This window comes from Macrotis lagotis, chromosome 3 (assembly GCF_037893015.1).
Source record: "Macrotis lagotis isolate mMagLag1 chromosome 3, bilby.v1.9.chrom.fasta, whole genome shotgun sequence".
Taxonomy (NCBI): Eukaryota; Metazoa; Chordata; class Mammalia; order Peramelemorphia; family Peramelidae; genus Macrotis; species Macrotis lagotis.
The window spans coordinates 294235002-294249619 of NC_133660.1; the positions used below are offsets into that span (position 1 = coordinate 294235002).

At 44.2% G+C, this 14618-nt stretch overlaps 1 protein-coding gene across 9 annotated transcripts in view; it reads right to left on the bottom strand.

Moving 5' to 3' along the window:
* Positions 1-14618, bottom strand: part of CTNND1 (catenin delta 1) — a 53507-nt gene that overhangs the window by 23170 nt on the left and 15719 nt on the right. For 6 of the 9 annotated variants that reach the window (XM_074231464.1, XM_074231467.1, XM_074231463.1 and 3 more), the window contains exons 2-5: positions 4580-4697; positions 2843-3130; positions 772-843; positions 120-272 (exon numbers count right to left, since the gene is read on the bottom strand). In XM_074231464.1, the coding sequence (XP_074087565.1) occupies positions 120-272; positions 772-843; positions 2843-3037 (420 nt within the window). In that variant the 5' untranslated portion in view covers positions 3038-3130; positions 4580-4697. Of the gene's footprint in view, positions 1-119; positions 273-771; positions 844-2842; positions 3131-4579; positions 14609-14618 lie in introns of those variants that run through there. The other 3 variants (XM_074231462.1, XM_074231460.1, XM_074231468.1) reach the window with 3 other exon arrangements.

The following is a 14618-nucleotide window of genomic DNA, read 5'->3' on the forward strand; positions in this document are numbered from 1 at the left end:
CTTCACTAGTTACATAATTTTCCCAATACAACCTTCCAATCCACTATGGCAAGGATCCAATAACCTAGTAGTAAAATTCTTAGCCACCCCTTCCAGATTCTTCTAAAGTGCCAACTCACTGTGGTCTCTGTTCGGCGAGTGGTCCCATCATCAGAAGTTTCCACAGAAACAACTGACATTGCTCCCTCAGGATCCTCTTCTGTGTAGGTCTCCACAATTGGCCCTGGTTCTTGCATCCTGGAGATGGTGCTGTACAGAAGATGACTATGGTCCTATATGAAATAATGGGGAGAAAGTTACTATGGTATGGCCTGAGGGAATACTGACATTAGAAAATCCAGCAGGAAGAGATTTCATAAACTCCCAAACATTAAGGATAGTGCTGCTTCTCCATATTTGGAACTTACACAAAGGGCAAAAATGTGGTTGCTGAGAATCCCATCACCTTCTTGAGCAGTCAACCATACTGGTGCCTGCCTGGTAAGAGCTCTTTCATGAGTAGCCAACCTACACATAAGATCTTTGAAAGAGACATTAGAAAGCCCTACTTCAGGGAGCTTAAATAATTGGTTCCAAGTTGAGAAGCAGCTAATTTTCTAGAACAGAAGTAAAATTGGAGAAAAGTAGTATTTTAATTGGAAGTGAGTCTGTTCTCAATTATCTAGATTCTTATAAAGTCCCAATTACTATCACTGAATCCCAGAATCTAATGGAAATGAGAAGGGAAGAAGAAAGGAAAGATGCAGGCTCCCTAATCTCTAAAGAGATTACCTGGGGCCCGTTGAGTTTCAAATCTGAAAATTTTTGCCTCTCAAGGTCAGCATCGCCCACAAACCGGCCGTTCTGAAACATACACCATAGAAATAGTTTACTTCATTATATGGTTTCCCCATATTCTCTGAAATACAAACATCTACTTTTAAAGGACAAGACCTTAAAGAGACTATTACCAATTGGTGTTACCAATGTATATGGGATTGGAAACCTGGCTCTGTCACTTAGTTACCTAGGTGACCTTGGACAAGTTCCTTCCACTCTCTGGACCTCATTTTCCTCATAACCTCTAAGTTCCTTCCAGTTCTAAATCTATAATTTTATTATTTTAAGTATTCAAATCTCTTGTTGTTTTCACCTCACTGCTAGGAATCAGAATTAATCCTGTGATTCTGGCAAGTCTGGATCTCTAGGACAATGGTGCCTGACAAAAGAGCCAGGAGCAGTGAAAATGAACACAAGTTCTCAGTTTTGCTTGGAAAGTTTTAACAGGGCTAGCTTAGATTTCCCCCTCAAAAAAACTGCTCCTATACCATCCTTCCTTCTCAGAACTGTGGGAAAGAGGCAGAAACAGAACTCTTGCCTACCATGTATGACAGAGAACCTAAATTGGTCTTAAAAGTGGCACCAACCTCCACCATTAGCTCCACCTCTGGTTTCTAAAACTACTGAACATACTATGACCCTTTTTCCTAGGCTGTCTGAGCCTTTTTATTTTTTTAAATCATATGACTATTGCCTAAATTGTATTTGCTAATTTCTCCTTCAAGGAACTTCTTTCTCTTTAAGCTACAGAATAGAATTTTAAGGATGCTAACATTCATTGAGCAGGGACAAAAGACCCAACTACCTTGGGAGAAGCCCTTATTCCATTATAAACATGTTTCAGAGAGAGGAAGTAAAACTAGATTTCTTTCAGTGGAGAGGAAGGGTGTGGTTTTTTAAGCCAAGGAAAATTCAAAGAAAAGACTATACTTATGATCCTGGAATTCCCCACCATCTCACTGACTCTTACCAGGACTACTTTCTGCTGTTCAGAAGCATCTTAAATCAACCTCCTTTTTGTTGCTTGAGAATGAGTCCCAAGAGGGGGAAAAAAATAATTGTCAAGGTGGGGGTCCCATTAGGTGATTTGCTAAAGAAATCATCCTCAGATGGAAGATAGGTAACAGGACCTCCATCTAACTTTCTTACTTCCTTGTTACCAAGGATTTTCTTTTCCATCAGCCTTCAAATTCAAATAGGTTGTTGATGGGGGAAAAGTCCTAATGCTCCTCCCTGTAGCTCTCAAGATTTCCTACTGCCCATCAAGCAGCAACTCCACTCCAGAAAGTAGTAAACTGGACAAAACCCCAGACAGAGAACATCGCATCAGAACTAGATGAAAGACAAGACACTTCTCATTCCAATTCTCTGAGCTGCTAACGCCACACCAGACTAGGAACCCCCAAGGTTGCTGGCTCCTGGGGTGAGCAGGAGTGAATAGCAATGTGGTATTCCCTTTCTTTCTTCCCTTAGCTAGAACAGGAGGAGCCATAACCCTTTCTCATAGACATGACTTACACAGGAAAGCACACAGGGCCACCATCAAGAGGGAGGACTCAGACCCATCCCTGAGGACTGAAGTGAAGCTAGATCACAAGCCACTCAACCTCCCCAATCACTGAGACAATTGCCTCCCCTCTTTCCTGTCCTATCCCAAGAAAGCTACAGAAGTTAACACCAAAGGAGTTAAAGAAAAATAGATCGTTTCATTGCCCAGCCCTGAATTGCAAGCTCTACCACTGGTGGCTCTGCAACCCAAGCCAGAAATACCAATGCAGTAGAACAGGCCAAAAGAAGAGTGCTCACCAAGGATGAGCTCACAGTGTTCCAAGCCGCCGCCAGCTTCCCCTAATATCCAGTAGGTACCAACCCAGAAGATGCCTATTCACTGGAAAAGTTTACCATGAAGCATGGGCACCATGGAAAGTCCATCACCATCAGAAGAGTGTCCTGGGAAGACTCTCAGTTGCTCTGGTGAGCCTCTCAAAGTTCTATCTGCCCATCTGAGGGGAAGAGAGGTTACCTGATGCCGGCGGGTGAGGGTGCCGTTGGCCATGATAGCGTTGGCATCCTGTGGTGAGACACGGACACGCTCCAGTTGCGCCGAGACGTGGCGCCGTTCCTCCTCTAATGCCCGGGTCAGCTTCTCAAACTGTGCCTCTTGTTCCTTCACAGAGGCCAAGATGCTGGCGGTCGACTCCACCTCTGAGTCGTCCATGACCCTGAGGGACGGAGCCGCCGCAGGGCAGAGTAAAGGGGAGGTGGATCACAGAGGAAGGAGGGAGACAACCTCCCCCCTCACTTCACACCACTGGGAGGGGGCAGGGGAGAAGAAAGAAAAGGTCAAAGGTAAGAGAAGAGAGAGAATCATCAATCCCAGAGCCAGGTTTGTTCCATAGTATAGCAAGGAAGCTACCACCAAGCTTAGTAGCCCATCACCAGGGTCTGGTCAAGCAGAATTACTCTCCTACTAGTTTCCCAAGGCCTAACCAAGATATAGCAAAAGCTAGCCCCAAATGACCTAAAAAACTAGGCCTGTTGCTAATTGGAAGTTCTGCTGATCTTAGCAGCAACAAAAAGTTGCAATTCATAAATGTAAATATATCATAACACCATCTACTAAAGGCAAACCTAGTCCAGGAGGGAACTTCTCTCATAAAGAGAGGACAGCCTCTCTTCTGGAACTAGCCTATCCTAGTCTTTATGATAATTAGAATTGCTGCTGGGGAAGTTAAAAATTCCAGAACAAAATCCCAAAGAAAGAACTGGAGGTCTTTCTTAAAGTAGTTCAGTTTCCCAGTAATCAAAAAAGGGTAAGAAGTGAAATGCAAATTTAGGGTCCTGGTTCAGAACTTTGATGTTCCTGGATCTGGTAGCTCCATATTTAAAGCCAACAAGTTCCCAGGCATAACAATTGCCAAGATAAACCAGGAAAACATTAATAAAGAGTGAAAAATATCCTCAGAAAGTCTGTATTAAATAAGGCAAGTTCTGGGAAATTTAGGCCAACAGGGAATCAGTTTTAGAGTTCTCAAACATTGGTTTGAGCCTGAAACATCTCAGGTAATTGTCTTCAAAAAGTCCAATGAGATATATTCCCTAAACTCTAATTTCTCAGTCAACATTAGGAAGTTTGGGGAATACCATTTCATCTATTACCATGATTCCTTCTCTATTGGTTCACATCTTGGACCCTGTAAGGTTCCTAAGTTGTTACTGCCTAGACTTCTGCAAGGCTTGTGTGTGTTGGGGAGACAAAGTAAAGAGAGAGGGAGGAATCCTATGCCTCTCTTCTGTGTTCAGAGAAACATGTTAAAGGAAACCATCCCCAATTATTACTTCAATCCAACAGCAAATTGTTTTCTTGGCTAGAAAATCAAGGGGAAAGGATATTAATACTGAGGGCCTAAAGATTATACATATATAACATATCGGGATGAGGGTAGGGAGAAGTGTGAGAGAGAAAATTTTACAAAAACAAATGCTGAAAATTATCTCTACATGTAATTAGAAAAATTATTAAAAAAAAAACCCACTGGGGACCCTAGAGGATCAATATAAAAGTTTGCATCCCAAACATACCTCACTGGGAAATATGATTTTAAACAAACCCACTCCACCCACATCCCAACTCCTTTTCCCTCCTTACCCCAAAGAGAAAGCAAAAAAAACTTATTTATATATATATATAGATAGATATAGATATATCTATATCTATATAGATATAGATATATATATTTTTTAAAGTTTCCATACACACCTGTTAAGAAGGGAAGGTCGGATTTGATTGGCTTAACAGAGAACAGCCCAGTCTAGATGCAAAGAATCATGGAAGAAACATCTCAGCCACCACCAGGGAGGAAGCAGGAAGGAGAAAGCTGCAGAGATAGTGGGGAGCAAGGGAATGGGAAGGAAAATAAATACACCCAATAAATAAACAGCAGGAACAGAGGGAAGTATTAAGAGAAAGAAACTCTGGATATGGAGAGGGAAGAGTTCTTCACACCAACAATCCTTAGACGGCTGTTTCCATATGCTGTCTGGCTCAAGGACAGACACAATTTTTGATGAACTCTGGATTCCAGCCCCATATTAGACTCTCCCAATTTGAGCTGCTCACCTAAGACCCCGGAGAAACTTAAAGCCTAGGCAGAAAACTACCTACTTTCTCTTAGCTGTGAGCAAACACAAAGGGAGCTGCTATCAGCGTGTCTTTCCCCTCCTTTCTTAGCTCCCCCTCCACCCCAAGGTGGAAACCAAAGGGCCCAGTCGTGGCATGCCTACAAAGGCGTTTGAGAAACTAGAGCAATCGTGGGGGGTGGGGAGGGGGAAAAGGGAGAGGGAAGGAGAGGCTTGTGAGGACTAGCCTTGCCGAGCCTGGGCCTCTCGCCTCAGCTCCTTTTCCCACGCTCCCCAGAGCCAGCCCACCAGGACCCATCTGTGATAGGTCCCATTTGCTCAGTTTTACCAGTTCAGGGCGTGTGCAGTCTTCAACTATCAACCATGCCCACAGGAGGCTAAAGAACAGGTGCCCTCTTAGTTCTTCCCATGCCAAACGCACCTGCTCCTCCTCCCGTTCCTCCTTCCTTCTCTGAAGGTAGTGCCTAAACCCAACAGCGCCCATGGATGCCGTCTCACACCTTGTCCCACTTCCTATCCAAACTGAAATCTTACAAATGTCTTTCAACTATGACTATAGTCCTCCTCCCCTACCTCTCAAAGAATGAGTCTTCCCTAAGGGACCTCTCCAAGTTACAGTGGACTCCTTTAACTTGAGTGTGCACAAAGTTCATCTGACTCTTTTGATGTGGCCAAAAAGATGAAGGGCAAGGAGTAGAAGTCTAACCAAAATTCTCCTTGTCACTTAGCTTCAAGTGGGCCTGGGTTGCATTTCCTACTGACAGCCTCCACCCTGTAATCTTCCTTTGCTAAGAAAGGCCCCAACCATACATAGCTACCATAGTTCATACAATGACAACCCTCCCGGCCACAGGGAAACATTTTTCACCACAAGACCACAATAGCTCTCTCCTCCTTTCTCCTACCAGATTGGCTCCAACACGGAGTAGCAGCAAAAACTACAGATGAGAAAAACTAGACCTCTAGAGTTTCTGCTTCTAAAAACATTAGATTCTTAGAGAGGAGCAGGATCAAGGTGGGGGGTTGAGTAGGAAAAAAAAACAACGAAGAACTTAAAATCTGGAGTTCTACTCCTGGCGCTGCCAAATGCTTTCTAGAGGCTTCTCCCTGTACTGCTAGCTCCTCAAAGGCAGACTGGGTTTAGGGGTTTTGTCTCTGCACACTCGGCAGCTGGCATAATGCTGGCACAGAGGGTAAAAAGTATTATTATATACAAAGGCCTGGTTCAAAGCCAGAAAACCCAAACTCCTCACCAAAGAAGTCTGCATCCTTAGGCAGGGGAGGAGGAAGGGAGAAAGCAAAGACATGCAAATAGAAGTAATATGGGGCGGTGGAGGTCCAACTCTGCCTTTGCTGGAGTCAGGACTCCTCACCACCTCTGTCAAGGCCCAGTGTAGCTGTCTATCTGCATTGGGAGCATCTGACAGAGTTCCTTTATCATATGAAATCCTAGGTCTGGAGGTCATAGGAAAATAGGATACAAAATATCATTGAGAGGGAGAAAGTGCTAAGGTTTGGAGAGGGAGCCCGGTCGAGGAATGTCTGATCTGTGCTTTGAAGGAAGAAGCCTGAAGTGGAGGCAGGCAAAAATCAATCCCAGGGAATTGAGCAAATTAGATGGAAGATCTCCAGAGGAACAACGAGCAGGCCAGGTTGGACAGAAATGCAGAGTAGGTGGCAGGAAATAATAGGAAAGCAGTCTGGAAAGGTATGTGGGAGCCAGATTATAGAGGGTTTTTAAATGACAGAGGATTTTCTATTTAATCTTAAGGGGCAATAGGGAGTATGTGGAGATTTCTATGATTTAGATACATCTAAAAGAAACAGAACAAATGATTTCTACTTTCAAACCTCTTAATGACTGGTATCTGCTTATGATAAGTCACAGTAAGTAGGAAACTCCTTACAGATCATACTTCTGCTTCTTTCAAGAAAACTACCACTAGAAGCTTCATTTCATAACTTTTTGAGAATTTCTGATCTAAAGAGATAATCATAGCCATCACTAAACCAAAGCAGGTTCTCTAGGGTAAACTCAAGATGAACAAGGCATGGACCAGCATTTAATGAGAACCAGGAGGTGGGGGAGAAGGGGGTTCAGGGGACTGCAATGTCAGTAGGCATCAGGGAGACACAGCAGCCAAAAAAGTGACTAAATCTTCAGCTGCGTGAACAGTGGCTCAGTGTTGGGAACTAAGGAGGTGACTGTCTGGCTCTACCCTGGTTGCACCCCACATCGAGGTCTGTCTTCAGTTCTGAGCACCATGTTTCAGGAAGGAGATTGATATTATGGAAAAGAGCCAAATGACCAATAAGATGTTAGACCAGCTAGGAAAAGACAGAGGGACGATAATAGTTATTTCTGAACAAGAGATATATAATCAAGCACAGTGGAACATGTTGGACCTGGGGTCCAGAAGACTGGTTTTGAATCCTGATTGACTATAGTTATATGTTCACTGTAAACAAATCACTTAAGCTCTCAGCCTGTTTCTTTATCTTAAAAAATGAAGACAATACCTTATTATTTTAGGGCTTTTAAGAGATAATGCACATAAAACCCTTGAAAAAATCTCTAAAGTACTGTATCAATATCAACTCTTCCTATTCCACTTCCCCCAGGAGGACAGACCTAGAAACCATGGGTGCTAATTGCAAAGAAGCAAATTTAGACATGAGGCAGCAGAAAAAAAATCCCAATAATTCTAGCTATTCCAAAGTGGAATGGGCTCCCTAAGGAGGTAGGCAGATTGGAGGGGCCTTCTGAGTCCTAGAACACGATACTTTTAAATCATCTGCCTCAGAATTAGACCAGGAAGAGACATCTCACAATCCACCTGGTTCAACCAGTCCCAGATCAAGGAAGTCTCTACAACAGGCCTTGAAGGCTGTACTTCAGTAAGGGACAACCCCCCCACCCACCTCTCCAAAGACAGAACATTTTCTTTTAGATAGAACAGAAAAGAGCCTCCACAGTCAACCAGTTCAATCCCTTATCTGAAAAAGAAACATTAATTGTTAAGAAATTCTTTATATCGAATCTGAAGTATGCCTACAACTTCTACCCACTGCTCTTAGTTCTGCCCACAAAGACCAAACAGAACACATCGAACCTCTCTTATACTTGATTTTTAGATGTTTAAAACACAAGAAAAATTAAACTGAATCTCTCTTCTTCAAATAAACTAGTGCTATTTCATAAAAATAAAACTCTGCTTCAATGTTTATGAGTATATGTGTACAGCAAACCAGAAAGTGAATTCCTGGTGTCCTGACCTCCCGTGTTGTGGCTTGTGAGGAATTTTAGAGAAGCATTTTAATTACCTAAATTAGTGTTTGTCTCAAAGGTCATGGACACCATTTTTTAATTCTTAGGGAACCCCTGATATAACCAAAAGGAAAGTCATTTTTTAGAAACATAAATCAATACCAGAGAGCGATGCTTTCAACTGCAGGGAACAAGGTTCAAATTCTAACTACTAGACAGAAGGAACACACTATGAAGAGAACTTGTGTCTTTCTTCCCATATGTTCCACTTCCAATGTCAACCTCTTTCTGTCTCCCCTAAAGAGACACATGACAGCAACAGAAAAGAAATGTTCTTTCACTCTAATCCCCATTACTGGATGGCATACCTTCTCTAAGGCCCACAAAATTTCTTCTTTTCCCCTTATGGCCACACTGAAAAAAATTTTTAAAAGCCCTCTGCAGCCCAGAACCTGTATTTGAGAAGTGGCGTTTACCTGGGTTTTGGCAGTTTTCACTATTCCCCCATGGTTCTGCTTCATTTCTGAACCTGGTGCCCACCCTTAGAGCACTGCTAAGGAAAACGAAAGGATCCTGCAGGACACCCATCGAGGGAAATCTCATTTCAACCCATCAATAATAGTCATGGTTAAATGTGGTTGTGTGAGCAATCTCTTTAAAGGAAGAAAAACATTCTGAATGGATGGATGTTGAATACAGGAGACAAGGCTGGAGTAACAATCCAAAGAGTAGAAAACCAAGTTCCTGGATTGTTCACTAGTTGTGTAATCATAAGCAAGTCACTTAAAATCTTTTAGTCTTAACTCTTCATCTAAAGGGCTGGATGGCATCTTTGTGTTCTTTTTAGTCATGGCTATGATTCTAAACACTTTTACTGAGACCTAGGCCAGGCCTCAAAAGGAGAGTGGAATAGCAGCTATGGGTCAACATGGTACTTAAATCTGATCAATTTTATTATTCTGATCTCTGTACTCTATCATCAGTCTTTCTGGTTTCAAACATGATTTACCTGAAAACAAAACATACCAAAAAACCCTGTTCCTTTAGAAGTTCAGAGGAGAATTTCATTTGCTTCCTCCATGTATTCTGTAGGGTCTTTCCAGTCATAATCATAGTAATGAAAAGGCTGAGAGGTGCTCTCCAGCAAGGTGGCAAGGCAAGGGTGTGGTCCTCACTAAAGAGCTGAGGCTGCTTCAGAAAGAAACCAAACCTGCTTCTCCCCAGAGCCTGGATGACACACACACAGGACTGGTCGAACAAGTCCTCTGATCTCTCAGGCCCAGCCAGCTCGCCCCTTCTCCTCCCCCACTCTCCGTGGGCCTCCTGAGGGCCCCCACTTGGGACTGATAACCCAGAATTCTGAGCCCAGAGTCAAGAGATTATTACCTGTGTCCCTTGCCAAAGGCACCTCACCTAGCCTTCTAAGGAGAGGCAGATTGTTAAAAACACTAAAATAAGGAAGGCCGAGAAGGAAGGGGATTCAGGGGGGAGGGCCAGAGGGGGAGAGGTCACACTTCTTTTCTCTTTCTCTAGCAGAGAAATTTGAGGGGGGAGAGGAAGTCAAGTACACAATGGAGAACAGAAAGCAGAGGAAAAATGAAAAGGGAGCAATTAACTGTATTTTGGGGTTTGGGGGCATTTTTTTAAGTCTTGTTGATGTACTTTTTTCAGTTATTTTAGAGGGCTGGGAAAGCCAAACTCTTAGAGTACAAAATTTTACCTTTATTCTAAATTCACGGATTTATATACTCCAATACTAGCAACAAAGTACATAGAGACTCCAATAACATCTAAATCCCAATACTACCAGGATTCAAAAAAATTACCTTCTGAAACACTCGTTTCTCTTATTTGGAGGTGGAGAGGTGAAAGAGGCAACTACTTACCAAAACCCTGTCTTTCCTGTCATCTCAAATTTCCTACAATTTAGAGATACCCTAAAAAGGACAGGGAGGATTTAGTTTGTCATGCTACTCATCCCAAAGCCTCTGGAGAGAAACTGGAAGCCACTCAGAGTTCAAATCTGCTTTCAACCATGAAGGATGTTCCTCTGCAGAAAGTCAAAAACCTCCGAAAGAGAGAGTGGTAAGAAGACTAGTGGAGGGGGGTAATAATACTTCTGTACTGACAGCAGAAACAAGAACCACTTCTTAAGTAGTGAGAAGGGAGAAAGGAAACCTGGCTTACAAGAAGAATATCATTTCCATTCAATGATGAACTACACTGAATTGATGCTTGGGGGAGACAGGGGTGGGGAAGTGGGGTGATTCAGAGAGAGAGGTCAATGTATTTGGAGATGGCAGGAAGGGAGAGGCTGCTGGGAGGTAATCATCTGGACCTTTTGTCACCCCGAGACATTAGCTATACCCCTAGCTAATTTTTCTGAGAAGGCAGAAAGGGAAACAGATGAGAATGAGGAAAAGGTAACAAATCTCAGATGCCCTATTTAGTCATATATACATTTATACATAAATATCTAAGGGGTGGCTAGGTGTCGTAGTAGATAAAGCACTGGCCCTGGAGTCAGGAGTACCTGGGTTCAAATCCGGTCTCAGACACTTAATAATTACCTAGCTGTGTGGCCTTGGGCAAGTCATTTAACCCAAAAAAAAACTAAAAAAAAAAATCTAAGTACAGGTATTTGCTTTATACCCAAATATCCCCCACTTTAAGGAGTGAAAACATAAAGGAACTCCACAAAGGAGTGGTCACTTAAATCAGACCCTAAACCAGTTAAGCACTGTACAAGACAGGTGACTCACTGGTCACCTCCATCTCAGGAAGTTAAATCCTAGAAGTATTAGCTCCATGATGACCAGGTCAAAAGAAGGAACCTTGGAGGGTTGGGATAGGAAGCTAAGCAAAGAAAGAAACAGGGCTGGTTGACAGTAGGGCAGAGAGGAGGGATTGTTCCAGAGGTATGTTAACAATCTGCCTCCAGGGCAGCTGTCCTCCTGGGCAGCCAAAGTGGGGTTTGTGTGTGAGAGCTCACCAAACAGCCAGCTTGGCAAGAGGCTGAAGGCTTAGCCACCCAATCTACAATGTGACAAGTAAGAGATGCCTGTTCTACGGCTGAGGTAGAAAGGAGGCTGAAACAACAACAATGAAATGAGAGGAAGAGGAGGTGGCCAAAAGAGTATGCCACAGGTGCTGTTGCAATCTAGACAAAAAAGGTAAAAATTATTTCAAGAAAGCTGCAGCTGGAGAGAAGAATCAGGAGGCTCCCAGGCCCTTAGCCAGAAGCAGGGGTCATTCTTGGGAGAAGGCCTAAAGGAAGGGCCCCAGGCCCTCAGTCCTGTCTGCCTATTCTTGGCAAAGGGTAGACCTGACAGTTAATAATCTAATTAAAGAAGAACCTCTTTCTTTTCTTTTTGATGAACACTACATCCATCTTTATTTTAAATTTTTTTTTTAAATTTTCTTTAACTGATTTACACATTACTAAAATACTCTTGTTTAAGAGTAAACATAGGGGGTGGCTAGGTGGTGCAATGGGTAGAGCACGGTCCCTGGAGTCAGGAGTACTGGAATTCAAATCCGACCTCAGACACTTAATAATTACCTGTGTGGCTTTGGGCAAGCCACTTACCCCATTGCCTTGCAAAAACCTTAAAAAAAAAAAAAAAGTAAACATAAACATAAACATAATACCCCTTCCCCCACAAGACCCTCTTTTCAATATTTACATCCTTTGATCCTAAGCCCCCAGAAAGTTTAAGCAATGAACATACTAAATATCATCCCAAAATAGTTACTGGATTTTTTGAGAAGGAATATCATTCTCCTACTCCCTTTTCCAAAAATCCTTATGGTACTAGAAACTTAGAGACCAGGCTGTCTATCATAGAATCAAGATCTAAACTATGCTAAGGATACTGGCATTAACATTTCAAGACAGAATGGCCAGCATCAGCACCCTCCAGTGCACCCTGCAGTCTACCCTCCAAGCCCGGAGCTGCTGGAGCCCTGGCCCACACAAAGGCCGCTCTCTTCTCAGCGGGACTCGGCAGCAGAGCTGCTCTCTCCAGGGACAAAGGGATTTCACAGGAGAACCACAAAGCCGGTGCCCCTCTCCCGTCCCCCCACTCCCAGCTTTCTCACTTCCTGTCACAGTAGCACCAGACCACAGTCTCCCAGAAACAAACAAATACAGAGCGCTGGATTCTGGGCGGCTGGCCAGACACATTCCACGGCATCCTGTCTACCAATCACCAGCCAGAGCTCCCACTTTGCCCAGTTCAGTTCCTTATCATGTTCGGGAAAACAACCCTCCTCTCCCTGCCCCAAACCAAAGCTCCAGATGAAATGCAAGCCTTCCCAAAACAGCAGCCCCGTTTAGTATCCGGGTAGGAGGGGAGAGGAAGACATCCTCCTTGACCATCAAGCACCCCCTCCCTTTGTGGCAGCTGCCCTCCCTCCATCAGGCCAGCCCAGGGGGAAAAAACCCTCTCCCCTTCCCCCCAGCAGGGCCACCTTCTCCAGTCACCAACACTGCCCCACCCCGAATCTGCCTTAGGACTGCAAGACCAACCCTCCCTCACGCCACAGCCTTTCTTCCATTCCCAAACTGCCCAAAGGAGAGGCCTTGCAGAATAGAGCCTCCTTATATCGGGCTGTATATGGATAACGGCTTATCACCACCCACGGGCCAAAGTCCATTCCAGTTCAGGGAAAAGGAGGACAGAAAGCCAATAAAGAAGGATATCTCAGCCATAGTCCAAGTGGAAATGTCCCGAGGTGACAAAAGGGTCCCGTGGATTACCTCCCACCAGCCTCCCTCCCTCCCAGCCACCTCCAAACACAAACGACCCCCGAGGATCACAGAGAGCTGCCTGGGGTCCAGGGGCTTTAGAGGCAGAAGCGAGATGAGGCCAGTCTAGTTCATGACAACAGGAAAAACAATGCCCTTTCCTCTTGCTGCAAAAGCACGAGTCTCCAGAAGGGAAAGACCAAGCTTTTCAAAGAATTTGCCTGGGTTTCCGCCTTCCTAACTCCTTGGGTCATTCCCAGCTCCCTCATCCCGCAGTCTTCCCTCCATTTCCAAACTGGCCATCCCCAGCACAGCCTCCAATACTAGTGGCCGGCACACTTTCCTTCTCCCTCTGGGCCTCTCAGACTGACCCTGGTCAAAGAGGAGCGATATATCCAAGCAGTTCACTGATTGACAAGAAAAACTGCAGCGCTACTATAACTGCAGAGAGGGTGTTGTGGATGAGGGGAAGCTACTTGAAGTCTGAAGACAAGGATAGAAAAGGAGGTGAAACAGTTCTGTGCTTTACATGTTGAAAATTATCATAGCATGAGAACATCCTAGAAAGCACCTGGCCCCAGCTCACTAAAGCGCTGTCCCTTGTCACTTCTGACAGGAAACGGGTGTAAAACACAAGACCTTGAACAATGGACCTTATTTTTTCATATGAAGTGGAAGGTTAAAAAAAATTCAACTGTATGCCAACACAAGCTCTTTCTCCTCTAAGACACAAACTAAGATAAATAACAGGACAATTCAGCATCCTTTGAGGGGAGGGTGGTCCTAAGACAGTTGATTCCCTACAAAGGTAGGTGTACAAAGCCCTGGGAACCAGACACACCCAAGTCATGCCACTCTCCTTCCAGAACTTTGGGCAGGTTCCCTGCTCAGAGGCACAGGTGAGACAGAACTAATGACTGCTGACTCAGAGCCCCCGGTCCAACAAGGCCAACCTGGGGCAATTCAGCATGACCTCATCAGGTGCCCCAACTCTCTCTGCTGGTAGATGGATATACACAGACCAATAAAAGATCAGTCCATGTGCGTGGAAAATGCCGCTTGAGATCTAACAAGACAATCAAAGTATTCTTGCTTTGCCATCTGACCTCCCACTCCCCAGTTCTAAAGCTCTTTGGAAAGAGAAAAAAATACAGTAGACATGATGTTTGGCTCTATTCTACCCAGCGAACATTTCCCCATGGAGTTAGCTCAGAATGCCCAAGAGTCCAATCTCAGATTTACTCGGACCTTGCCAGTCACTACACATTCTGCTGCAAGAGAATAGTGGAGTTGGGCTGATGAATGCACCAGCTGTTTCCACTCCCTCCCTCTTCCAATCTCCTCTACTTCCCTCCCCCCCCCCAATCCCAAGGGCCTTGAGCTCAAACTTACATCAAAAATTTAATACAATTGACTGGTCAGGAAGAAGCAGCTTGGACTAGAATAGCAGCAAACATGCCAACTGGCCCTCCTTAAGATGGACACTCCTCCCACCTTAGGCCCATTCTAAAAATAATAATCTTTAACACCCCCTTCCCAGGAGGGTTCTCTGCTAACTGCACCTTCACAGACAACAATTTAAAAAGAGGCTTCCCAAGCCCTTCATTTTACAGTGAAGGAAAAAACCAAGACATGAGGAGA